The 25,359-nt window shown below is 55.1% G+C and overlaps 4 protein-coding genes across 4 annotated transcripts; 3 read left to right on the forward strand and 1 right to left on the reverse strand.

Annotated features, from left to right (window-relative positions):
* Positions 1-128: 128 nt before the first annotated feature.
* Positions 129-1,483, reverse strand: E0L32_008991 (uncharacterized protein; the record flags this gene model as incomplete). Its single annotated transcript, XM_031143908.1, has 2 exons — positions 129-1,333; positions 1,405-1,483. The coding sequence occupies 2 exons, from the start codon at positions 1,481-1,483 to the stop codon at positions 129-131; spliced, it is 1,284 nt and encodes a 427-aa protein (XP_030991511.1).
* A 480-nt stretch (positions 1,484-1,963) lies between these two features.
* E0L32_008992 (uncharacterized protein) lies at positions 1,964-3,010 on the forward strand (the record flags this gene model as incomplete). Its single annotated transcript, XM_031143909.1, has 1 exon — positions 1,964-3,010. One exon carries the CDS (start codon positions 1,964-1,966, stop codon positions 3,008-3,010), a length of 1,047 nt encoding a protein of 348 aa, XP_030991512.1.
* Positions 3,011-15,228: 12,218 nt separating this feature from the next.
* Positions 15,229-17,857, forward strand: E0L32_008993 (uncharacterized protein; the record flags this gene model as incomplete). Its single annotated transcript, XM_031143910.1, has 2 exons — positions 15,229-15,261; positions 15,323-17,857. The coding sequence occupies 2 exons, from the start codon at positions 15,229-15,231 to the stop codon at positions 17,855-17,857; spliced, it is 2,568 nt and encodes an 855-aa protein (XP_030991513.1).
* Positions 17,858-20,116: 2,259 nt separating this feature from the next.
* Positions 20,117-23,790, forward strand: E0L32_008994 (uncharacterized protein; the record flags this gene model as incomplete). The annotated part of the gene is made up of 2 exons (XM_031143911.1): positions 20,117-22,632; positions 22,695-23,790. The coding sequence occupies 2 exons, from the start codon at positions 20,117-20,119 to the stop codon at positions 23,788-23,790; spliced, it is 3,612 nt and encodes a 1,203-aa protein (XP_030991514.1).
* Positions 23,791-25,359: the final 1,569 nt, after the last annotated feature.

Consider the following 25,359-nt stretch of genomic DNA (forward strand, 5'->3'; position numbering starts at 1 on the left):
TGGCGTTCATGATGCCGCTCGTAGTTGAAAAGCCCATGATTAAGCAAAGGGCCGTCTAAAGTTTGTTGGTATATTACAAAGACACAAGCTACAGTGTTCTTTTGATCTTCCTCCCTGTAGATCTGAGATTACAACACCAGCCTTCCGGGCTCGTTCTCCAACACCAGCTTTACCCTCTCCAGGAACACCTTTGCCCTCTTCTCCTCAGCCTTGGGCACAACGAGGCTGAATACGTTGACGCCAGTAGATACTCCAGGTGCTAGTGATCGTTTGGGCTTGGAAACCTTCTTGGTGGGAGCGGCAAGGATGTCAATGACATCCGCCTGCTTGGCAGCAGGACGCTTGGCGCTCAGCGATGCAGGGGGGACGGCGGAGATCTGGGGTAGGTAGAAGCCACGGCTGCCCCTGACATCCAGCTTGTCCAGGCCAAGGACTTGGTTGAAGAGCTCGTCGGCCGTCGGCTTCACCGCAGCAGAGCGGGGCAGCTCGTCGTTGGCGACGTCGGTTGCGCGAGCGACAAAGGTAGAAACGGGTAGGAATACGCCGAGGGTGTCCTGGATCTTCCTCTGGACCTCAATGACTGGTGCCAGAGAGATAGGTAGCGTGATGAGAGAGTCCTCCACAACCGGTGCCTTGGCCGCCGCCTTCTCCTCCTTCTTGGGCTCGGGCTTTTTGGCGATCTTGATGTTGCTAAGGTCGAGGTGCGACAGCTTGTCGAACCGGGCCGTGATAGCGGCAGGTGTATCCGCGTTGACACTTCCGAGATATACGAGAACATCACCCTTGAGAAGGCGCCCGTTGGGGCCGGTGGGTGTCATCTCGCTGATGGCCGACTCGTCGAGACCCTTCTCCTTGATCAGATGGGCGACTGACGGCAGAAGCGGGTATGTCTGCTTCTGCGCCTTGCCAGACTTCTTCGGAGCTGGCTGTGCCACCTTGTCTGCGCCAGCGGACTCAGCGCGAGCCTCGGCTGGCTTCTCCTCGGGTTGCTTGGGCCTCTCCTGGCCCTTGCTCTGTTGCTTGGGGCTCTCATCGGCGGGGATCTCGAGCGAGCTGATATCGTCCCCCTCCTCTGCGATGACGGCAATCCGGGAGCCAACCTGAACGGCCTTGGTGCCATCTCCTTGCATGATCTTCATCATGATACCGTCCTCCTGAGCCTCGACGTCCATTGTGGCCTTGTCCGTCTCGATCTCCAGCAGCACATCGCCCGCAGCATACTTGTCGCCCTCCTTGACCTTCCAAGCAGCGATGTTTCCCTCGGTCATGGTCGGCGAGAGCGCAGGCATAGTAAAGTTCTGGGCGGCGAGGGCAGCGGCAGAGGTCCTAAAGCCTACAAGAAGCCACGTCCAGCGTGAGCACTCGCGTTCTCGGGGAATTGTTGGGGACTTGCGCCTGGCTTACCTCTGGCGGTCGCATCGTGTGCCAATTGACGCCTGGCCAGGCGGGCAGACAGGCGGCATGCAGACGCGAGCGAGGCCATCTTTGGCGGCGTGTGATTTGCGAAAACCGAATCCAATCGAGTGAATTGGATTGTGTTTGCGTGGCCGCTCGCTCAGCTGGGTTTGTCGAGTGAGGTCCGGAAATGGCCGCATCAAGAAAAAGCACCGACCCAGCTTTTTGGAGCTTCTGTTGAATCTTTGGGGCGTTTGCGCTAGTCTCTGCCTGTACAGACCGCACTACGCCGTGCCAGCCCGTGGGATTCCAGGAGGGCACGCCGAAGGGTGTGCTTAGCAACTCTAGTGCAGATCTAGTCCCGCTTTGCTGGGCTCTCATAATTTTTTGGGAAACCTCATGCGATATCGAGCTCGACAGCCGGACGCGACAACGACGAACTGGGCCGCTCGCCAGCCACAAAAGAGCCAATTGATTTTTCAGACTTGGCACTTCTCACGGTATGTATGCAGGCCAATTCCTGTCGCTTTCTCACGAAGCCGAACTCCAGGGCTTACTATTCCGCAAGATGTCGTCCCTCTCACGGGGACTGGGCCTGGCCCAGCGAGCTCTGGTCTACACCCCACGGCCTCAATGCAGCTGCGCAGCCCAATCACAGCGGCTGCTTCTCCGAGCCTCGCCTTTCTTCTCCTCCGTACGGACACTCCAGACCTCCTCCATCCGGCAAGCCGCAGCCAAGGCAGCGCCAGCCCGCCGTGCGCCCCCAACGACGAGGCGACCTCCGCCCGTCTTGCCCGCCACTCCCTCCGTCGCCGCCGCCGGCGCAAAGCTGCCCCCTCCCCGCTCCTTCGCCGAGCAGCTCGCCCGCAAGGGCTCCCCGACCACCCTCTACGAGGCGCCCTCGCACTTCTGGTTCCGCTTCTCCTCCTTCGCCGCCGGCGCCTTCTGCGTCACCTACACCCTCATCAACTACTGGAGCATGTACATCTACCCGCCCGAGGGCCTGTCCTGGTGGGTGCCGCACGCCTTCGGCGTCATCTGCACCTTCATGGGTGCCATGGGCGCCTACTTCGTCCTCGGCACCAGCCGCGTCGTGCGCAGCGTGCGCGCCGTCCCCGCGGCCCAGGCCCTGGCCTCCCACAAGGCCCTGGCCAAGAAGGCCGGCGCCGCCACGCCGCCGCTGTACATCGAGCTCGCCGTCGCGCGCATGGTGCCCTTCATGCGGCCCAAGACCATCGTCGCGGCGCCCGACCAGGTCGAGCTGCCGTTCCGCATGGCCGACTGCCGCCTGGACGGGGCGCGCGGGCGCGGCGGCGCGGCGGCGGCGGCGGAGGAGCCGGTGCTGACGGGCCGGCAGCAGATCGAGGCCAAGCGGGCCGAGGAGGAGCGCCGCAAGGCGGAGCGCAAGTACGAGATGGACCACCTGATGACGGCGCCGTTCCGGCACGCGGGCCAGGCCATGGTCACCATGTGGGACGGCATCAGGAAGTCGCTGACCCGCGAGGGCCTGGCCAAGGTCTATGTCGAGGGCCGGATGTACAAGATGGACCTCTCGGGCGGCTGGGCGCTGGACCAGGGCAGAGCGCTTGACCGACTGGTCAATGTGAAGAGGTGAGCATGGGCCGGGGCCCCTGTGGTCTTGGAGGCGGCATTGTTCTTCCCTCCACGCGACTTGCCCGGAGCTTTCTCTCTCTCTGTATATTATCATGTAGAATGTATCTTGTACCATATCACCACCACGAAGTAGACATCTGGTCAATGGCAAAGCACAGCAATCATAGTACCTGGCCCTCTTTGCCCATTTTTTGCTTATCCAAGCCAGGACGCGCTAAATGGAGCATTGCAGAACGGCAGTAAGAGCAGCTCAACGGGTCGAGGTCCGTTCACAATACGTGCAGGCATATCATCGAGTTACCATAGCTTTCGCAATACAGACAAGTACGATGGTATTAAAGCTGCATCAAAGACAATAACGATACCGATAATGAGGCTAGGAACTGGTTTATTTTTATTCTCGAGTGTTTCTAGTGGTTTAGGAGCCTTGGGACGCCCAGGTCTTAGTGGAGTCCGTCCATGATAGGAGGTAGCTATTTATGTGGTGAAGCTTCTCGAGACCTTTTTCGTCAACTCTCCATTCTGGCTCATTCTGGCCCCGAAACATGGTACTTGGTCTTGTTGTTGCACCCAGGTGCACAACATAGTTCTAATATCCGGCCGGTTCATCGCTCCCCGTAGTCGACGAAGCGCCCAAGTTGGAACTACACGCATATTTCCAGTTCCTGGGGGTAAATTTGTCCACAATAGACTTGAATGCCACCTGGTTATTTATGTTAGTCTATCATCAGCGAGGAGATCTTTGTGGAAGGGAAAGCATCTTGTCTATGCGCGTATACGTATGTTTGGACTATGGGGGTGATGGGGATGAGACTTACCAGCGTGCAGAGACTTTGATCGCCATCAAGATGGTTCCCTTGCGCCTGACACCCGGGTATCACCATGATCCGATCATTATATTTGACCCTAACAAAGTATCCGTCAAGGCCTTGTAGTTCGTCTTTGGAGAGCTTCTCCACTGGCCTCCGCCCGATGTCTCTCGGCTTGCCGGTATCTCCCTGGTCGGTGACTGGATTGGAGATGATGGCCGTATCTGTACCCCATGACGACCGGACCCGCGCATGTTGGTCCATCTTCTGGGAAGGGGTGGGTTGTCTCTTGCGAACCAGTTCGAAGATGATGCGGCTGGTGAAGGCTGGCCATCTCTCGTCACTATTGAAACAGCCAAGGCTTGCCAGCGTTGCGCCAATGGTGCTATCGTGACAAGCCGAAAGAGAAAGTCGCGGTGGCGCCCTTGATTCCACGTCATTAGAGCTTCGCAGGGTACTGTCGTGTCTCTGATCCCACTCCACTTGGTCGACCATCTTCAGGACCATGCCCCCTATTAGTTCTCCCACGCCAAGCATGCGGAACTCACGAGAAACTCCATATCCGCCAAAGTTCTCGTCGGCTACGATCCGCTCAATGGTCTTGAGCACGCGTTGGTCATAAAACTCGTCAGGAAGCCGAGTACCTGGCCCGTGGGCAAGTGTTGCATTGATGGTGTCCATGACGGCCGATAGACGGGGCCGAGAGTCTACAGCCAGGGCTCTGTTGCCTGGCATCCATTTGCCCAGCTTTTCCGACAGATATCTCATGTCTTCGCTTCCGTTCCACTTGCTCACAGCTCGCTGATTAAATGCTCTCGCAAGCTCTGCGAGCCTGGTGCACGATTTGGTGTTGGGGGAAAGCGTCTCCTCTGCTGGCGTGCGGATGGTGATATCCCAGGGAACCGACGTCCGGTTCGTACCCCAGGGGTAAAGGCCTCGCAGCATCTGCTGCACCGACTCAAGAGCCCGAGGCACCGCCGTTGACCGGATATAGAGTATTTCGGGATCTGTTAGATACTGTGGCAACTTTCTTTTTGCAACGTTAGTCAAGTAAGTACTCGGCAGTGGATGAGTGTTGCTACGGAGTTGGTTACTAAGCCTAGCTGATCGATATAGATCCTACGCAACGCCTTGCCGAATTCAAGAGAGGTTTCCCGTCCTTTGTCCGTGAGCTCTCCGGGCATGCTGTCGATATGGCGTCAGGGAAAAAGCGGGCTTGAAATCCTGGGTGACCACGTACCACATGCTGGTAGACTCGCCACCTGCTCCCCGTGCGGTAATCGGTCGACCACCGGGTCCAAACGTCTCTAGACGTCTCTTCCAAATCACGGATTCCCATCTAGACCCATCCTGCGCAGCCATGACGACCTGGGTGAAACGCTGAGCGGCGCTGCAATACGGCCAGTCTGTGGCAGTCAGCGACGACGGTGTTGCACAGCTGATTTTGGATTCGTTCCAACACTTACAAGGAGACAACCCGGTCTACCGGACGCCGAGTATATAAGGTCAGCGCCACCACAGCCGCGAACTCGCATCTAGGGGCCGCGCGAACGATTTTGACTTACATTCTGAAAGCGGGCCGATATGGGGCTTCGTTCGCCATGACGGACGAGCTAGATTCATTTCCAAGGTGCCATCAGTTATTGCAGAGCTTCACTGGGCAAATGGAGGTGTGGTCAGGGTAAGGTAAGAGCAGGGAAAAGAGGAACCCTACAATCTGCACTTGCTGAACTTCAAGTTCGCTTGGGGAAGCCGGGGCTGTTCCGCCAGAGCTGTTCATCATGGTGATGAGCCCGAGAGAGACAAAAAGAACAGGACAAGCAGAAAGGATACGAAGAAAGAAGGCAAAGATGCATATGCTGGTTTTGGCAACGCGCTGAGATGCCTGTGAGCTGGGGGAGACTGTAGCCTGGACTTGGGAGGGATGGTCCGGGCGCTCCGGGTCACACGGCTCGTGCCGAGAAACTGCCGTCGCTACCTTGTTTAACGGAGCTGGATGTTAGCTAAAGGAGGGGGCCTCAACCCCCCCCAGCTGCAGCTCATCCGCTTCTACAAGTAGACAGACCAATCATGCGTACCAGGTAGATGAAGATATCTAGAACAATGGATATTTCACTTATAGATATATAACAAGATAAGAAATACAATTACAATATTAATATTATAGATAATAGTTAGTATATTTGTCACACGGACGTCCGGACGGGTTGATCACCGGCCACGGGGCCGAACCATGGTCGAAATCCGGGGCCGATTCCGTGCCTCGGACCCACATCGGAGACAGAAGTCGGGCTTGCGATCGGTGGAGTGGTTGATCAATCCACGACAAAAACAATCGTATCCTCATCACTGGGAACCGTCATAGTAGCTCTGGAACACGGCTATTGCGTTTCTTGTTTCTGTCTCTTCAAGAGTTTGGTTTACAGTACAGCTCTCAACTCGGCTTGTATCTGACACGTTGACCCGAGCTGCAAGCTATTATTGAAGAAATCGCTATCTAGTGTACCTAGTCTAGTATTACTATTCTAAGGAGCCGTTATATACTTAAGACTAAGTTGTCAGCGCGAACATGAGGGGGATGTACGATTTCGACGTCAGTCACACAGATCAGCAAAGGCGGCGCAGGCGTCTAGATATTCACAAATCAAGGCTTATCAACGACCTAGGCAGGTGGCACGGCTGGAAGAAATATGTAAGAAGTGTAGATTTGTGTACATCAGAACTGTTGCCAGTTGGGTCTATATGGTTGGCTGATGAGCATATCTCGAACACACGAAGGCATCGAAAGTGCGGGTAACCCTCGGGAACTGTTGGGAGCCACCACACTTGGTGCATGTGTAAAGGTCTTTCTCCTGACAAGGCTACTGCCTGCCCAGTCTTCCGGTGCAGTTTCATGCTGGGTCCTTCAACTTGAATCATCAGTTGATCTCTTTACCGGCTTTTGCAGCAACGAGGGCCCCCGAGCGAGACCGGTATCCGGATAGCTTCATCGGCAGGTTGGGCCCGGCCCTCATCTAGCTTTTGTATCTCGTCCAGGACCTCAGACTCTGACTTGTTGGGAATAGCGCCGGCGGGTTGATAAGGATGCAGGATTCAGCAAGTCTGTAGAGGACGCGGCCGCCATGGACCAGCTGGGCCGTTTCAGTTGATGAAGACCACCGTATTAAGGAGTGGCCAAACAAAAAATCTTCGCGACTATGAGGTTGCGTACCAGCAACACTTTCATGGAACACGCACATTGATGACGGCGTCGAAGACGGGATGCATTACGTGCTGAGAACATGAAGAAGAGCGATATTGCTCAGCAGTCAGGGTCCCTACGGCAATCTACTTAGGATGGGTTTACAAGTATGGGCCTGATCGTCAGCGAAGCAGGTGTATTGCCGCCTTTCAGAAAATGTCCCCGAACCAACGAACAGAGCCAGCCATCCAGAACAACAGATGAGGAATTTTGCGGCGTTCAAGGAACTACAAGGTGATGTTGGTGATGACAAACATTAACCATTGAAAGACTTGGTAGGCAGATCTCACCACTTGGCAGAGCTTGAACGAATAAACAACTTTTTGTTTGTCCAAGTACACTCCAACATCTCTCTATGCTGCTCACCATGGGCACTTACTGGTCTATATGGCGACTGAGAAGCACCAATCCTGGAGCCGGCAGATGACATTAATGGACAAAAAAAAACCGAAGTGCTGACCAGCCCGCCATGCAAGGCGGCACGGTTCTATCCAAATTTTCATTGTTCGGCCTCACGGTTTGCCGTGCTACCGCCGAGAGCGGGAGCATGGGAATGAACCGCGGCGGATAATGATGCAATGACGGGGCGCAGGAGGTTTTGTTCTCCCTCATCAGATTGCCAATCAAACCAGGTATGATGTGCAGCATCTCAGACCCGGGACATGATAGACACACAGCAAACCCAGAGCCGCGAGTTCCTCGAGACCCCTAGTGTAAAGCACCAATCGTTGATCCCGAAGCAAGCCGGCTCTCACAGCAGGGCCGGAACGGTGTCACGTTACAAAAGCGTAGGTGATCAACGCCCTCCAGTCCAAAAGGACAGGACACGTCGAGTGCTGGCGGGGTTATGGGGACAAGATGGAACAAGATCATCGGCTTGAACAGGATTGTTCATTATGGACCGTCCCGCAGAGAGCAGATTCGCCAAGGGCTGGTGATTGATCTGGAAAATGCGGTGTTGACAATCGCAGAGGACTGAGCAGAAGCCTGTCCAGTTGATCCGCAGCCAAAGCAGTATTACGTAGACCGTGTAAGTCGGGCAGCGGAGCCCTGTTCATCGGAGGACCCTTGATTTTCTTAGTTTTCCCCGGCCATTAGCCGACATGTACATCAAAAGGCAGTCCGCCGGCACAGCCGCACGGCCAGGGATGTTGTCTCTCTCTTTTCACCGACTGACGTCTGCGACGCCCTTGCTCCTTGCGAAAGAGGAGTTTGAGAATTGGCCATGTCCCACGCAGCCAACAAGGGCTTCCCATTCGCCAGGCCTGCATCGAAGGAGTGTCATCGATAGGTGGGGGTGAATTACCACATGCATGGTTGAGGTCAAGGGTTGCATGCAAGTGCTTGGATGTCCGCTTATGCACGACGAACTGCATCCCAAGTCGCACCGCACACACGCAGGTAGAGGGGAAAGAAAGGGCAAAAAAAAAAAGAAAAATGCGAAAAAATGCGATTGCCTCTGCTGCCACCCTCCCTCAATCCTGTGAACCCGTTTGGCGTCCCTTTGGCTCGCTAGCTTCGACACACGACGCCGAGATGCATCCATAACAAAGAGAATGAGCGGTGAAGGGAGTGAGGCGATGTCTGTGAGCGTATCGTCGATTCGGGCTGAGATGTGGAACGGGAGGTGGTAGCGCCCGCAGTTGGCGCAGGCGAGATCGTCCAGTCTTCCAATGACTGCACGGCATGCCAGAGGGATGGGCGACTCCATCCCGCTCGCCCCTCGGAGGGGCACACGAGACAGAGAGAGAGAGAGAGAGAGAGAGAGAGAGAGAGAGAGGCAAAGAGAAGGGTGTGAGAGGCAATCAAGCAAACCAGGCGATGGGCGGTATGGAGTCCAGATCCGTCCCCATCCACCGCGGTCTCTTGACTGGCTCGCTCGTTCTGGCTTGGTGTGGGGGACGGTGTCCCGGCTTTCTAAGTCGTCGAAACAGGAAATTTGTTCGGTTTGCGGAGACACCCTGGCTCCTCTGAATAGGGATGCGATTCGCAATTCTGGAACAAGCGCAGATAGCGCGGGGTCATCGTTACCATCCGGGATCGCACGACGACGACGACGAGGACGTCGACGTCCATGTACACAGGAGTGGCAGGGCCGAGAAGATTGTAAGAGAGAATGAAAAAGAATTATCCTAGCAATTGATTGATCACCTGTGAGGTGGTGATTTCAACTAAACCTTGCAGCCGTTGTACTACTCCATGTAGCCAGAGAGATCATCTTGTCCACTCATAACTTAGGACTGAACGTTTTACTATATCGTTCTGAAACCGCTCCAACATGATGGATGACTCGAGTCTTACTTCGATAAAGTCGCCAGCAACTCTAGAAGTGGCTCGGGCCGAGTCGCGATTCTTGACTCATTCAAAGCGCTGGTCGAAACTCTAGCACCGGGTGGTGAGATATAGAATGGCGCGTGTAGATATGTGTCTCTGGTGTTCTTGGTAGTGGCCAGTACAAGCACGTAACCTTGAGAAATGAGTCAAATCGGCCGTGTGTGTTCGGCTCCAAGGAAAGAAAGTAGGGTTCTCCGTTCATCGTCTGATGACGGTCTGATACCATGGCTATATCATGCCGTCTCAAAAAATATGGGAGGAGTCACACAACCTTAGCTCCTGTGCCACCCATCCTACTCTCCCGCACCACTCACCAGCAGTCGAAATCTCAGTGGCAAGTTCAGCACGAGCTTGGTAAGTCGGTGAGATGTAGGGTTCGAGGGTCGGGCCTTAGATGTAGATGTTGGGACTGGTACTGGTGACTGGGAGGCCCTGGTCTGGATGTGGAATAAACAGATCGAAGATCTCTGGGGCACGAGTGCGGAGGTTTGATGATAGGCCGGAGATTGATAGGCCACGCCCTCAAGGTTGGGGTAGATCTCGTAGACATTGGCCAATAATGTCCATATCAAGGTTGCACCGTGAATGGCCTAGCCGGCCGCTTTTGGAGATGTGTGCATATTTCACTGCAATCTCTCAGGGAGCCAAGATACCTGGTTTTCGTCCGCTCTGACAAGCCCTAGGTGCGACGCAAAAAGCTACGCGAGGGGGAATATCCGGATCTGATATTGCAAGCTACGATTCGGCACTTGCCCTCGAGTCATATCGTGTTGCCGCTGCCAGCCCAAGTCCGTACCATCTGGAGATGGGACAGTGGATACAGACATTCCTGTGCGTGCATCAGAAGTCCCACGAGAGGGACATGCGGCGGTGAAGGGACCTTGTGAATGCGAGGCGGTTTGCTCCAGGCATGTAGCCTTGGAAGGGAGATCGGTTTGCCCTAGTACAAGGCCAGGCTTCACACTGCCAAGATCTGGGTGATCGTCGAATGTTCAAGGCCCCGAGCCCATATTTCCGACGACCGCCGTCTGTGTCACAACCATGTTTTGGATGGCACGAGGCGTTGAAACCACCTGAAGCAATCAGGCCGTTCGCGCGTTAGCAAAGACGCCGCCTCAAGCCGCCAGCGGCGCTACAACGGGCAAGTGGGTTTTGTGGGACGACCTATCCAAGGACGACGATCCTCAGGTAGTTCTAGGTATGGTAGTGGCTCTATACTTAGCACTGCTCGTCCTGTTTTTGTCGTTAGAGTCGCTCAGAACGGAGCCGTGGAAAAGAGTGAATAGCCTCACCTTGATAGGCGGTGAGTCTCCAGCATGGCATCATCTCCGTCGCGAGGTACACGACAGAGGGGAATCGCACGAGCGAGTGCTCGCGTTCCATTGCCAACGCGGAGTGTAGGGCCAACCCCGATCATCGCAGACGGACAGCCAGTCACAGTACCTCCCTGCACGCACCCGAAGGCGACTGCATGGGATGATGGTGTGCAACCAAGACCAGATCGCCCGCCCATCCCGAGCCTGCTCAGGTCATGTCAATCTGGCTCGCCTTGCACATGACTCTGGATGAGGCGATGAAACCTGGAGCGCAATTCGGGGTTCGTCAATCATTTCCCCAATGACCTTGTGGTTCTGTGCTAGTGTCGACGTTTTGGGCGCATATCCAGCAGATGACACCGCCAGGCATGCCAATCACACAGCCCAAGGCCAAATCCTCCGAAGCCCCGGAGGCGGTCAAGCCAAGAGCGTTCTCGGTGCTTCCATGCTGCATCGATGGCGAAGGAACTCAGGCAGCCAGGACACCTCACAGGTGTTTCGGCTGCTACCGCGCCGAAGGAAGTGACATGATTACACCGCGCATGCATCGTTCAGGTAACAATGCCTTGGTTCATGTCGCCATTCTGCTTCTTCTGCTTTCGACGCGCGCGATCCGGCGCCGGGGGGCCAAGGTGGGGTTCACATGAGGATATCAGAGTGGCATGCATGCCGAGCGCAAGCAGAATGACATGGTGTGGGATAGAGCATTCCCAATCACAGCTGCAGCGGCTCTCGTCGCAGTGGAGCCATGACATAATTTCTCAGCCATGGGCAAACGTGTGGAGAGCATGTAATACGACGCCCGAACAGATGTGTAGGAGAGGCATTCAGGTCGCAAGTACGTACGTGCGTATGTGAGGAGGGATGTCAGTCGAGATTAGAGATTCGTGTGCAAGGGGAATCGCGGACCAGATTCGCACGACTGGACCCTTGTTCGCGAACAACTTTATAGGTACAGATGTCTGGTGTCGGGAGACGGCCGCTAACATAGTCTCCCTCCGCCAGCTGAGATCGCGACTGGGTCCATCAAATAAGTACGGAGTAATACGGAGTAGACGCACCGGCTGCGAGTCAGGCAAAAAGCAAGGGTGTGCCGGGGCTTAAGACGGCCTAGAGCCTGGACGATGGCCAGGCGGCCAGGGTAAAACCGCAGACCCTAACAGCTCAAGAACAGGGCAAAAGAAGATGGTGTTGATAGAGATCCAGCCTCCTGTATGAGGAGTTGAACCATCGCCAGAAGTTGGGCGCAGCTTGGGTAAAATCGCTCGGGCCAGCTGCCCACGCTAAAGCATGTTATCCCGGTGGGTTTAGTGGGCTCCTCGTTTCTGTCGCACCAAAATTTGACGGATGGTGCACAGACATGGGGAACGGCAGGGCTCTTCCCTGGCAGCCTGGTCAGCACGCCAACCGGGGCCGTTTACCTACAAGTACCTACCTAGGTACTTGAACAACTGAGAAGAACCCTGAACCGAGAGACCCTGCCAATCCTGGCAATCCATGATTTGTTTGGTCGGGCACTTAAGCTGACAGTTCAGGAGCTGCATGGGCACTGTCAAAGACGGAATATCTACCTAGGTATGGCAGGAGCGCCGGAAATGGAAGCCTGCAATTGCCGCGAGTCCGTGCTTGTATCAATACTACTCGAGAAGACATCTGTGGCTGCCCGCATCATTATCGCGACCCAGCTAGCATCCCCTTGTTATTCTCTAGAGCCGCTTGAGCCGTTTACAGTACTTGTACTCTGGCGTCGTTGATAAATCTGGAGCTAGCTACCAGGTATCGCAGGCAATCTGCGTGGGGCCGTCTTAAAGCGCCAGCGTTAAGGCCATGGCACCATCAAAGCCGGTGGCACCTGTAATTTAGGAGATTAGCCACTAATGACACGGTTAGCAAGGTTGGGTCAGCCATAATGTCCGGTCGGCCAAATGACAACGGAATTGGATGTAAACAAACGCGAGTCAACCAACGGCTCACCAAAGAAAAAGAGGAGCGGGCATATGGAGGACGGGGAAGGCTCGGAGCCAAGCTGGAAGTCGAGTTCCCATTGTGCAGCAGACTGAGCTCCCGGTACTATGACCATGGATGTATCTCTTACAAGACTCAATAAGGATGGATGTTTGGAAGTCGAGCCGAGGATCAGTTCAGCTGCGAGAACCTCTAGTCCGTAGTGACAGTACACGAGCCCCGATTCTGCAACGAAGCGATGACCCCACCGTCCGCCCAAGCGAGGACAAAAACGTTGTATCCTTCATAGAGGTGTCAACCGTCCAGTTTGACAGAGAAAAAAAAAGAGAACACACCTGGAATCTTCCGAACTTGAGATCGCGCGTACTTTAGATGCGAAAGGGTGTATAGTGCCAGGTCAACATGTCGGTCAACGGCACTACCTCGTCGCAAGCGGCATCGAGCAACTCGGCCACTTACACACGGCATGAGGGAACGGTGCGGCCCTGCATGTGTAATGCACCCTGGCTGAGAAGCAATTATTGGTCGAATGACCTGCTCTTCTGACGGCGGCAAAGGAGCCCTTCTGTTTCACTGGCGTCCGCCTTTGCATGTCACATTCTGCCGCCAGCAGTCGCTGATGCACTCTTAGCTCGCGACGGATCCTTTTGTTCTCGAGTAAAAGTCATGCATGGGGAAGCAGGACGCAAGGGCACACACCGTCTTCCAACGCCGGCGCCGAGAGAACGTGGAGGCCAGACACCACAAACTCGAGTAATATGCCCATCCACCGCCATCATCACCGTACCAAGTATTATACTTGAACATACAACAAGCACTAAGATCCAAGTCGAACCCGTGATGGTCGATGAGAGGGACCCGCGGTGGGACTCGTATGGTGATGGAGCCCCCAGCTTGGGGCAAGAACACTGGGCTTACCCACTGAAGCAAGGCTTGGGTGCCCCTCCTACCAGATGCAGTAACCAACCCTTGCGCACCCCACCGAGCCCACTGGAGCCCGCTGAGCAGACCTTCCCCCCACCCTGGTCGAGCGCCCTGCCGCATTTCCAGCATTTGAGATTAGAGAACTGCACGAGTGCATCGCTAGCACGGTCAATCAGATCCATCCCTCGCATCCCCCATGGCGAGATGGACGTCTTGAGCCAACCACCATCCCCTCCAGCCCACACACCTCGACAAAACGCCCATCGTCCTCCTAGTAGGCCCCCCTCCGCCGCCGCAAAGGTCTTGTGCAAGCGAACGAGTCTTATTATTAAACTAGCCTCCGCCCGCTCCCGATCGCCAACAGGACCCCTTCTTTCTCGCTCTTCTCCTCCGTCGTCATCCCCCCTGTCGTCGTGGTGCAACCCAGCAAAAGAGGCTATCTGGTGAAGAAGAGGCAAGGCAGTTGTCGCTTTCCTCCTTCACGTCACAGGCCTTCACCGACCGTGCTGTGTACCTTCTTGCACATCGTTGTTGTAATACATTACCTTGGGTTGTTTCTTCTTCTTTTTTCTTGTTATTTATTTATTGTTCCTCTCTTCACGATCCGGCCGGGACTTTGGTGGTTACCGATCGCTCCTCGACGCGCAAATAAGAAAAACGGCTGCCTTTACAGTTCAGGGTATCTTCAAGCCGGTAAGCCACCCTCACTCTTTCCCTTTTGCTATCATTTCCTTTTCTTTGGCGCATGTTCGCCGGCTTGCGATATCGTCCTGTGATTTCAAGGCTGTTCTCCTCCCCGGATTGCTTGAGCAGTTGAGGTGTGGTGGTCGTTATCGCTGTCGTTGTGCCTGATCCCGTTGCTGGAACGCCCTAGTCCATCCGGTGACTCCTTCACATTCCCCGACCGTGTGCCTATCCTCCGCTGGTCTGCCCCGCGAATCGTCTGGTATGCTGGCTTCCCGCGCGTGATGTGTGTTGTTGCTCCGGGCTATTGCCTCACCCCTCCTCACCGTGACCAGCAGCCGGCCGCTCTGGTTGCGCAACATGTTTTTTTTGATCACCGTGAGGACCGGTTTCTGGGACAGGGCCCTGGGCCTTCTGCTTCAGCACCAACCAAACACGCAAGATTCGAAAGGGTTGGAGCTGCATCCAGGCAGTCTTCTTCTCTGACAAGCCACTACCACTTCATCTTGCTACCTGAAAGACGCCTCTCCCGGCCAAAATCCTGTGGCAACTGCAAAGGCACGCTCATCCGTCGATCTTGGCCCTTTCTTGCGGCAGCACGCTGTGCCCCCCCGCAGATCGCCAGTTTCTATCGTCTCCGTTTCCTTGAAAAGCGCACACTGCACACGACAATCATATGGACATAGCCCAGCGTCTTTCTTGTTCAACGCTTCTTTGAAGTTTTGGTGTGCCACAACTGGTAGCTGACATATGACACCGTCCAGACTGTCACCGAGGCCGAGTCACAATACTCCTCTCGTTGCCTACGCCACAGCGCACTGCGAGAGTCGAGGACTTTGACCGAATTCTCTGCCGACGGGTGCTATCTCGATTTGTTTTCGGCTTCGCATTTCACATCCCTACACCAACATTTGACACATAGACCAATGCATCCCTCCCCATAATTATGGATTCGGAAGACGGGGAGTTCTTCATAAAGGTTTGGACCCGGTTTCGAATCGAAGCCTTCCGATGGCGTGCTGACAAGGTGTACTGTACAGCAACTGGCCAGCTTTGTGCGGACTCACGAAAAGGCCCTTGCCAATGCTCTCCAGTTCAAGCGACAGACGGCTCCGCGCCATGGCTCCTCCCAGAGCGTTTCCTCCATCCCGACTGCCTCGCTATCCACCTCGCCGACGGTCCCAGAACGTCCTTCCACTGCCTCGTCTACATCGAGCGGTCTGGCAGCTGCACTGTCTCTCGGATCCTTGAGCTTCACCTCTGCCAGCGTCAAGTCCGCCAAGTTGGCTCTTACTCCACACCATCTGTTCTACCTACTCTCGCGCTTCGAGGAACTGGGCATTCCTGTGGGACCGATGAAGGTGCGGCTGGAGAACATCCATGACAGCACTACATCCGCCAACTATGTCTCCTTCCTCGGCCAGACGCAGCGCTCCAAAAGTCGCTCCTCGGACGTCGGTTCCATCCGCTCGGTGTCAAGCGTGAGAAGCGTCATGTCTGGCATGTCTGCTTTGTGGGCAAGCTTTGGTATCGGGTCGAGCATATCCGCATCACGCACAGAACGCCAAAAGGCAGCTCTCCAAGCCGATCTGAAGTATCTTTATTCGGCCTTCACCAAGATTCCGTGCTTGCGGTTGGCGCCGGACTGGCGGGCCCGTCTGATCCGTGGCTACGAAGAGTTCCCTTTCGATTCTGCTGTTCCCTTGCACGTCTTCAAGAACGTCCAGGCCCTCGAAGTCAGCGACATTGACTTCCGTCAGTTCTTTGGATGGGATCGACTCGCCGACCAGCTGAGATCCTTGACCTTGAAGCGTGCGAGCATTGACGATCCTGCTGACATCCTCATTGACATTGTACTGGACGATATGGATAAAAGACGTCGGCGCACTTCGAAGTCGCAATCATCCCCTACAATGCCCTGGGCCGGAGATGCGAGTCCGCGGAGAAGCCCCGTCATGGGCCATGCTGAGCTGCAGACATCCGCATCAGCCCCTGGATCTCCCGAAGCGCGTAGATCTGTAGGCGACATCCCGGTTGGTTCGCTCAACAGCGAAGCGAGCGCCGAACAGGATGAGACCCATCTGAGAAATGCAAGGAGACCGTCGCTGGCAAGGGCTGGTAGCGATGAGGCAAGGCAGAACTCCACAAAGGATGTGCGACCCCGAAGCCATTCCCCACGTCGGCCGTCAAGCTCCCGGCACAACTCAACCCACGTACGAGGATCGTACAAGGTTCGCAGATCCGGCTCTGGCAGCTCACATTCGAGTCTGTCGGATTCCTGGCACAACCCTCGAGGCAGTGCATCAAACCTGCTGGCCATGGGCATTCTTCCCGCGTCGAAGTGGCGGTTCCTCAAGCATTTGAGTTTGGCAGACAATTCCCTCACCTCTATTCCTGCCAACAGCTTGGCACCTTTGTCCAACACCCTCCACTCATTGGATCTCTCCTCGAATCTCTTCACTCAGGTTCCGGACAGCCTGGCAACGCTCACCGCTTTGCGAGCACTCAACCTGTCACACTGCATGATCGACGCGCTGCACTCTTTGACCCGCAACCCGCTCCCCGCCATCACAGCATTGAACCTACGAGCCAACCGTCTCCAGTCGCTGGCCGGTATTGAGAAGCTTTACCCGCTGGAGAGACTGGACTTGCGGGACAACCGGCTGACTGATCCTATGGAGCTCGCGCGGCTGACGGGCATTCCTGATATCCGCGAGATCTGGGTTGAAGGCAATCCATTCACCCGCACGCATCGCGATTATCGCGTTACCATCTTCAATCTTTTCCGGAAGACCCCTGGATACACTGAGGATATAACAATCGACGCGACTGGGCCAAGCTACTCTGAAAGAAAATATCTTGTTGAGAGGGCTCCAGTACCCCCTGCGGTACCAGTGGTCAAGCCGCCTGCTCCACCAATGCCCGCTGCTGACGTTGTCAAACCCGCGATCATCTACGAAACTCCCAAGGAGCCTTCCGTCCTTCGCAAGGAGAGGCCTGTGCCTCAGGCAATGGCAAGCGAGGTAAACACCAGCTCCACTCGTCGACGTCGGGCCCCCAAGCGCAGAATCGTTGATCTCGCAACACATGACTCGCCGGGGCGAACAACTTCTAAGACGATCAACCTAGTAGACGATGCTGCACCTCCTTCCACTCCCGTTACCTACGGTGTCTCGCCCTCCACCGAGCTCGTCGAACCAACGCCGGTAGCGCTTGCTGAGAGCCCTATACCCAAGGTTCCGTCGTCTGATATGTCGCGAGGCGCAAACCTGACGGGATCTCCTCAAACGCCCCCATCGTTCATCCCTAGTGAGGACGAGGCCCGATGGAAGGCAACCCAAGATTGGGACGTCGGGGGTGAGATGTACCGCCGAAAGATAGAGGCATTGAGAGACCAGGTGGGGAACGGGTATCTCAGCGTCCTCAGCGAAGAAGGTTGGGAGGGTGGGCGGCATCCCGCAGATTTCCACGATACCCCATTCAGAAGCCCGCCAACACCTCCAATCCACACGAACTCCGCTCCTCCTCGGGCTGCGAGCATCCAAATGATCCATTCTGGACGCACCTTGGGTTGAGCTTTCCCACAAACCCCTCTCGTCGTGTTCAACCCGCACCTTGAACCATCTTTTACGAACGATCGACTCGAACTGCCGTATCCTTGTTTGCGACTGGGCTTTGTGTCATTCGATATACCCCCCTCGAGCGTTTATGGTGCATTGTTTTATCATTTCACGTATTTTCATATTTATCATGGAGCATAGCGTTCTGGCGTTTTTGTCTTTTTCCTTTTGCTTATTGGCGCGCTCATTTCCTCTTGGTCATCTGTCATTGTCTTGGTCTCGACATATCTGCATAAATCACTTGCGACGGGCAATGATTACTTGTCCCTCGGGATGACTTCGAACCACTTTCAGGCTACGGCCATTGGCTAGAAAGAAAAGTAGACTCGGAATACGGTGGTCCTTGTTTGTTTCCCCAACTGTACGTCCGCATCTTTGTCATGGAACGGAAGAGATGAGGAGCTGTATCCCCTGCGGTCGACCTCTGGGGTTGTTGGTTTTTTCCCCGCCTTTGCTGTCCTTCTGTTGGCATTCTGGCATGAGAGAAAAATGTGGAGGGGCGAACGCATTGCTGCGCTTGCTCAGTTTGCGAGCTTGCATCATGGTTGATTGGTAGATAGCAGCCTTTTCCCTCCCGCGCGTACAATGGTCAAGCCCTGGTGGTTGGCGGCTTAATTCGAAAGCATCGTGGTATTTACGCCCGAAGATTTTCTCATCTCAGTCCAAGTGTGCCTCAAATGGTGAATTGATTGCAAAGTGTATGTTGCTGTCCCATGTCCAGCGCCACTTCCGGGTAGCATGCTTTACCATTGCAAAGTAAGATAGAGGCCGAATGGAACTAGTGTCGGCTCCTCATTTTGTTGTCGAACGGACAGGAAGAGCTGGGTAACGGGATGGTGCTTTGCATCGCAGTTCGCACAGCCCCTGTATCGGATACACGCATTACAAGGAAATCGCTAAGTCGTGGATAATTTTCGCAGGCGAGGTTGATCCGACACAAGCAGCAAATGTGAACGGTACATCCGTCCGCTAACTGGACAAGCTGTGCCACACGGACGGATGGCCGCATCTAGGCACCGACAAATGACGGGATCCCGCTGATGCAGCTGATTACCGGACACCCTGCCATGTCGTCATGGGCAATAGTCAGGTCGCTGGCATGGTCATCTTAGACAGAGCACAGAGCCTAGTGTGGGCCGGCCTCGCTGGCCGACCCCGTCATGGTGGGCATGTCCGAGTGTGGGGTGCGTCAAAAGCAGCCCGAGCGGACTAAGCCTTACACATGAAGCTTTGTTTTTTTTTTTTTACCCTCGGGCGGCTCCTGGGGTGGCAGATCTCTTGCCTGTTCTTGCGTGCGCTCCAATCGTTTCGTGTTAACATCGCGGAGTTGGATGCGGTTGCTACACACATGGACCTGGAGATCGTGCTGCAACAAGTCGTGGTCGGTCCGGTTAAGTCATCAGTTGCGGCTCAGCACTCATTATTTGTTCGATAATAGGTAGTGAGTTGCCAAGAGCCAGTGACGGATGGATTGTTGGGAAGTACCTCTAGCAAGCAGGGTAGCCAGCCCTCAACTCGTTGTGATATCTAGAAGACCGCTTCAAAGCATGACAACACAAGACACGGGCCATCAATTGAGGCAGACAAGAGAAGCACAGGAAACAATGAGTGGCGCAGAATTGATCCAAGGTTCCCCGCAGGGCGGCTCTGATCTGTAGAAGCGGTCCTCTGCGTCAGTTTCCATCGGACCAAAGACGCGCAATAAATTGATTGACCAATTGCTGCAAACCATCAAAGCTGCCCCCAGATTCACGCCAGATCCTCTGCCCGAAATCTCGGGTGGGCTTACTGAGGCGAGGGTGTGAGGCTGCATCACGTGGGGGGAGACCAGGGCCCTAGCGTCAAGTGACAAATGGGGCCAGCCAGGGGTGAATGCCCACTGCTCCTACCCCTTCAGGACTAGCGCGATTGTGCGCTCGACCTCATCGCAGAACCGCGTCAATCTGGCAGTCACCTCGCCCGAACTCACCTATCGCAATCCATCACCTTACCTCCCTCTTCCGATCGGCCAAGCTCAAAACTAGGCCTGTTCGACTCTGCATATTCTACTATCTCTATATCCAACTCGATATCTCGCAGTCAGATGCTATACCCGCACGTTTCGTCCCATCGAGTCGTGTCTCGCCCCTCCCACCTCGACGCGGTGCCTCGCCCAGGTTGCGACCTCTACCACGCCGAAATAGCTTGGGCAAGGCTTGAATAAGGCTCGCAGCGATGCCTTCCGCGCCCTCCACCCCGCGGCGCAGCGCCTCAGGTCGCCGGCGCGGCCGTCCCCCAGGCACTACGAATGCCGCTCGCGCGGCGCGCCTCGCCGCCTCAGCTACCGAGCCCCCGCCTAAACGGAGGAAGTACATCCCGGGAGGGCCCGGTGGCGGCGGGAGGTTCGTGGACGAGGATGGTACAGAGATCCAGGCCGAAGCTTCCGCCTCTGCAAGCGCTCCTCGCCCGAGACCCAACCCCCCTATGGCAAACGCCGCGCCATCGTCACCCCTGTTGCCCCGTCGCGAACGGAGCACCAGGACTAGATCAACAGTCAGTCGCTACGATCCCGACGAGGAGCAATATAGCTCAGCTGCCGCTGTTGCTGCAGCGGTTGCACAAAGTGAGGGATATAAGCCTAGAGAGGAGCGAGGCTGGGAAGAGTTCCATCCCAATCTCGATATCGAGGCGACCTTCATGGTCTTTTCTGCCGATGATGTCGATGGGGTTGCGAAATCTACGCCACCGACGCCTTCTGCCCAGTCGCAGGGACTGTCAATGAACGGTGGTGGCACACAAGATGCGCTTCTGCCGGCTTCATCCAGCAACGGTGCCCTTGGCGCCATCTCTAACAATGCTACGCCTGGCACGCCGACAAGGCGTAGGATTGGCAGGCCGTCGAGGGATTCTATCTTCTACGGCACTGTTGGTACAACACCAAAGACTCCGCGGGCGCTCCCTATACACAACCAAACCCCCAAGGAGAAGCTCGATCTGAAGCAGCCTTCGTATCGCAAGACCGATCGAATACTGCTCTTTGAGAGCAAGACATTCGGGCAAGCGCGCTATGTCGACAAGGCCATGATGAATGTTGGCTACCAAGAGAGCGACAATTATTTCAGGCCTGATCGGAGACTCATCAAGGCGGGTGATGCCAATGGTGAGGACGAGGCTGAACAGGCAAGCGCTACCAAGACTGACGGCGATTCACATCATGTGCCAAGTAATGTCGGGCGAGTGGAGTATGATATGGATGAGCAAGACGACATGTGGCTGGAGAAGTACAATGTCCAGCGGAAAGTCGGAGAGAACGAGCCGATCACGCGCGAGATCTTCGAGATCGCCATCACCAAGATTGAGAAGGAGTGGCACGCGCTCGAGAAGAGAATACCAAAGCCCAATCCAAAACCGCCGCAGACCCACAGGCCGAGATCGAGCTCTGCTGCGGCTGTCAACGGCGAGACCCAGGCAGGAGAAGAGCAGGATAGCAAGTGCGCCATCTGCGACGATGGAGACTGTGAGAACACAAACGCCATTGTTTTCTGTGACGGTTGCGATTTGGCTGTCCACCAAGAGTGCTACGGCGTGCCCTTCATCCCGGAGGGTCAGTGGCTCTGTCGGAAATGCCAACTTATTGGTCGTGGTATTCCGGTAAGTGCATCTCGGTCCCTCCTATCCTTGATCGACACAATTATACTGACATTTCACGAGACGTGCATATTCTGCCCGAACACTGAAGGGGCGTTCAAGCAAACGAACTCCTCAAAATGGGCCCATCTGCTTTGTGCTATGTGGATTCCCGAGGTCTCACTGGGAAATCATACCTTCATGGAGCCTGTCATGGAGGTGGAGAAGGTGCCCAAGAACCGCTGGAAGCTCAGGTGCTACCTCTGCAACCAAAGCATGGGGGCTTGCATCCAATGCGGCAACAAGGCATGTTATGAAGCATTCCATGTTACCTGTGCGAGACGAGCCCACCTTTACCTCAAGATGAAGAACAACCACGGCACATTGGCTGTCCTGGACGGCAGTATGATCCTGAAGGCGTTCTGCCACAGACACTGTCCGCCAGACTACGCCAAGGAACACAACGTGAAGCAGGCGACCAAGGCAGCCATCCGATTCTACAAGAAGACCATGAAGGGCCGCATATGGGTCAACAGCCAGGACACAGCAAGAGAGCTTGCAGCAACTTTCGCGAACCAAAAGTTCATCATGCCGAACCCCCCAGATGAGTCCCAGGTCACGGGAGCAAAACTCGACGCAGTGCTCAGTGGTGACAAGAAGAAGGGCCAGCCGGGCAAAGCACTGTGGAAGTTGCCCTCCGGTGCACCGATCATACCTCAGGCCGTCTTCGACCTGGTGGAGAGCTCGCTACAGCGTTTCACTTTACGCAAACGAAAGGAGTTTGTGGCAGACGCATGCCGGTACTGGACGTTGAAGCGCGAGGCGCGGCGCGGCGCGGCGTTACTGAAGCGACTCCAGTTGCAGATGGAGACCTTCTCCTCCATGGAGCTGACGCGCCGCAACTTCGCTACGATGGGACCATCCGGAAAAGCCCGGTTGGCACGGAGAATCGAATTTGCGAAGAACCTGATCAACGACCTGGAGCAGTTGAAGTCACTCGCTGACGATGTTGTGAAGCGCGAAGAGCAAAAGCTCGAGGGTGCTGAACTCGAGCAAGACTTTGTCGACACCTGCTACTTTCCCATCCACAAGCTACTGCTCCCTGTCGTTGAGAAAGCCATCTCGTGAGTCTTGACGTGACTCCTCATACATCACTCTCATATATCTAACACTCCACTTCTTTTAGGCTTGACAAAGATGTTTTCAATGATGGCCTCGTTCAATTGCAGACCCGCTTGAACGAGCGCTTCTACACGACTACTCTTACATTCACGCACGATCTTTGCGAGGTCATCCGTGCAGGCATTAACTCGACGCATGAGACTAGTGGTGCCGATGCCACGGGATCCGATGCTGTGGACGTGTCGCCAAGCAAGATCAGCAACTATTCTGAATCCAGGGATCGAAAGAGACTCGGCAAGAGGATTCTCAAGGCTGTGCAACCTCAGCTGGAGGCCGCGCTGAAGGCCGAGGCAGACATCAACCACAAGTCATTCGAGACCCAGTTCCAGGAGCTCGAGCGCCGAATCGCCACGAGTCTAGAGGCTCAGCCGCTGCCAGCAACTGCCGAGCTCCCGGACGTGGACATACCGGCGAGAGATCAGATTCAGGACGTGATCATGGCTGATGTGGGCGACGAGGGGGAAATCGTCGTGGCTGACGCTGTCAGTGAGACTGTATTGGTCGGGCGTGACACGGCTGGAGGCGATCCAATGGATCTAGACGAGGCTGCTGTCGATGGACAAGCTGTTGATGAACCAAGCGACGAGAAAGTCGTGCAAGCCAACGGCATGATCTCGTCATCGGCGTCTGTTGCTGGGCTGGATAAGGAGGCGGATGACGGCAAAGACGAGGACGCCGAGGCGAATGGTGTAGGATCTACCGACACCCCTCCCGCAGACAGCGGCTACATCCCCGTTGCTCCTCCTGCTCTTCCCGGGCCGCTGACTCCTCCTCAATCTAATGGTAGTGTGGGCCGCGGACCTGCTGACCCTTTGAACGACGGTGGCATTCCTTGGTACATGAAAGGCTTCCACCTCGAGGGCACCAGCGCAGCAGAAGAGCAATGGACGGGCCGCGACGCGGTTCGCAGTCTTAGCGAGGACCTCACCGACATGGACGACGAGGAACTGAACGGACTCGAGTTTGACGTGGAGGATAGCACAATCACGGCGTCCCCCGTCAACGAGTCCTCGACGGCCGCCGCTCCGGTCTCGAGTAAGAAGAAGGCTGCAGCTACCAAGTTTAGGAAGGGGATCCGGAGCTCGGCCAGGAGGCGATGATTTTCTTGATATTTTTTTTTGTTGCATTGACACCCCCGTTGGGATTTGTGCTTGTTTTGTTTGAAAGTAATGAACGGGTCAAGAAGGACGATGAGGAGTATTCTTTTTGTTTTTGCATCTTTGTACCAGTAGTAGAGCGTTGAGTGTGCTATTTCTTCCCTTCTACCCAATTCCGGCCTTCCGAGGTCGCTTTTTAGCAGGTTCTATCGATATACCACCGCGTGTTCCCTTTTCCATTCTTCGACTCGGTTTTAATCCTCCACATCATCACCATTGCGAGCGAGAGCTTTTCTTCTTGCATTTCTGGACCCCGAGAAAGACTCGGAGTTTTGTTGGTATCAGATACGGGGGGGACCGGCCTGTTTTATTTCAATTACTCTACTTGTGGAACGGACGGTGTTTTGTTCACGCAGAAACAGGGGAGGCCGCCATGGCACGGGCAGTCTGCTGTGGTTTCGGACCGCAAAGGCTTGTACATCGGAAGCTGAGCAAGTCGTCAAGAAAGAAAGACACTATTACAAATTACTGGACCTTCTCCGTGTGCCGAGGTTGGCAAGGCGTATATGCTCTGAACGATGCTGCTGACGTGTTCAACATACACTGTTTGCGGAAAGATGTTCATAGTCCGGCGGTTTCGGCCTGGGCTGGAGCAAGACCGATCGTGATCATGATCTTGACAGGGACCGGATTGTCCTTTCAGAGAGGAGGTCTCATTCCGAATTGTCAAAATTGGCCGTCGTAAGTGGTTGGTTTGGCGAGTGAGGCGAGTTTAGTCCTCCCGCTCCAATAAAGGGCTTCTATCCGACAATTGGACAATTGGGATGGGTAATTGACGTTTTAGATCAGGAACTTTCCGTCATAGCTGACGCCCGATCTGCATTCATCTCACCTGGTGAGGGGCTGGTGGGAGAGGGAAGGCGAAAAGAATCGGATCTCCGGGATAGATGGGGAAAAAAGTGTCTGGTCATTGTCGATATGTGAGATGAGGAGGTATCACGTGGACACTGAACGGTTCCAAGAGCCGTCCCCCCCCTTGTAACTACGGGGTGGGATTGATGACAGCATAGCGCCTTGTTGGGGGCCTGGTGCGCAGGGGTCAGGGGACGGGCAGCACTGTAAGCTGGAGGCTCCGTACTGTTTTTGTAGTGGCCCCGATTCCAGCTGGCCGGTAACTTATCGCTAACTTGGGCGCTTGTGTACCCCCCCAATCACATCCCATGAGATCCGGGGATTGGATTGCTTCAGTCACGGATGATATTCTTAGATTGTGGTTGCGTTTGTTGGTGTTGGTGTTGGTGTTGGTGTTGTTGGTCTCAGAAGTTGAGCAACCGGAGAAATTAGAGAGCATGAGAGACGGAGTAGGTGGTAGGTACTCTCCCAAGTGGCTGCAAGAAAAGTAGACGGATTGCTAACAGAAATACATCAGATCCTAACATAGTAACCAGGGGCCCTGGCAGTTATGACTCTGTGATCTTCTAAATTTCCCCTCAGGGTATTGATAGACATGCACTGAATGGCTATTGTTTACTTTAGATCTATAAAAGCCAGTGAGTGGTATTGCCACTGATC

Source organism: Thyridium curvatum (assembly GCF_004353045.1).
Source record: "Thyridium curvatum strain D216 chromosome Unknown NODE_62_length_255573_cov_84.952434, whole genome shotgun sequence".
In the NCBI taxonomy this organism is placed as follows: domain Eukaryota; kingdom Fungi; phylum Ascomycota; class Sordariomycetes; order Thyridiales; family Thyridiaceae; genus Thyridium; species Thyridium curvatum.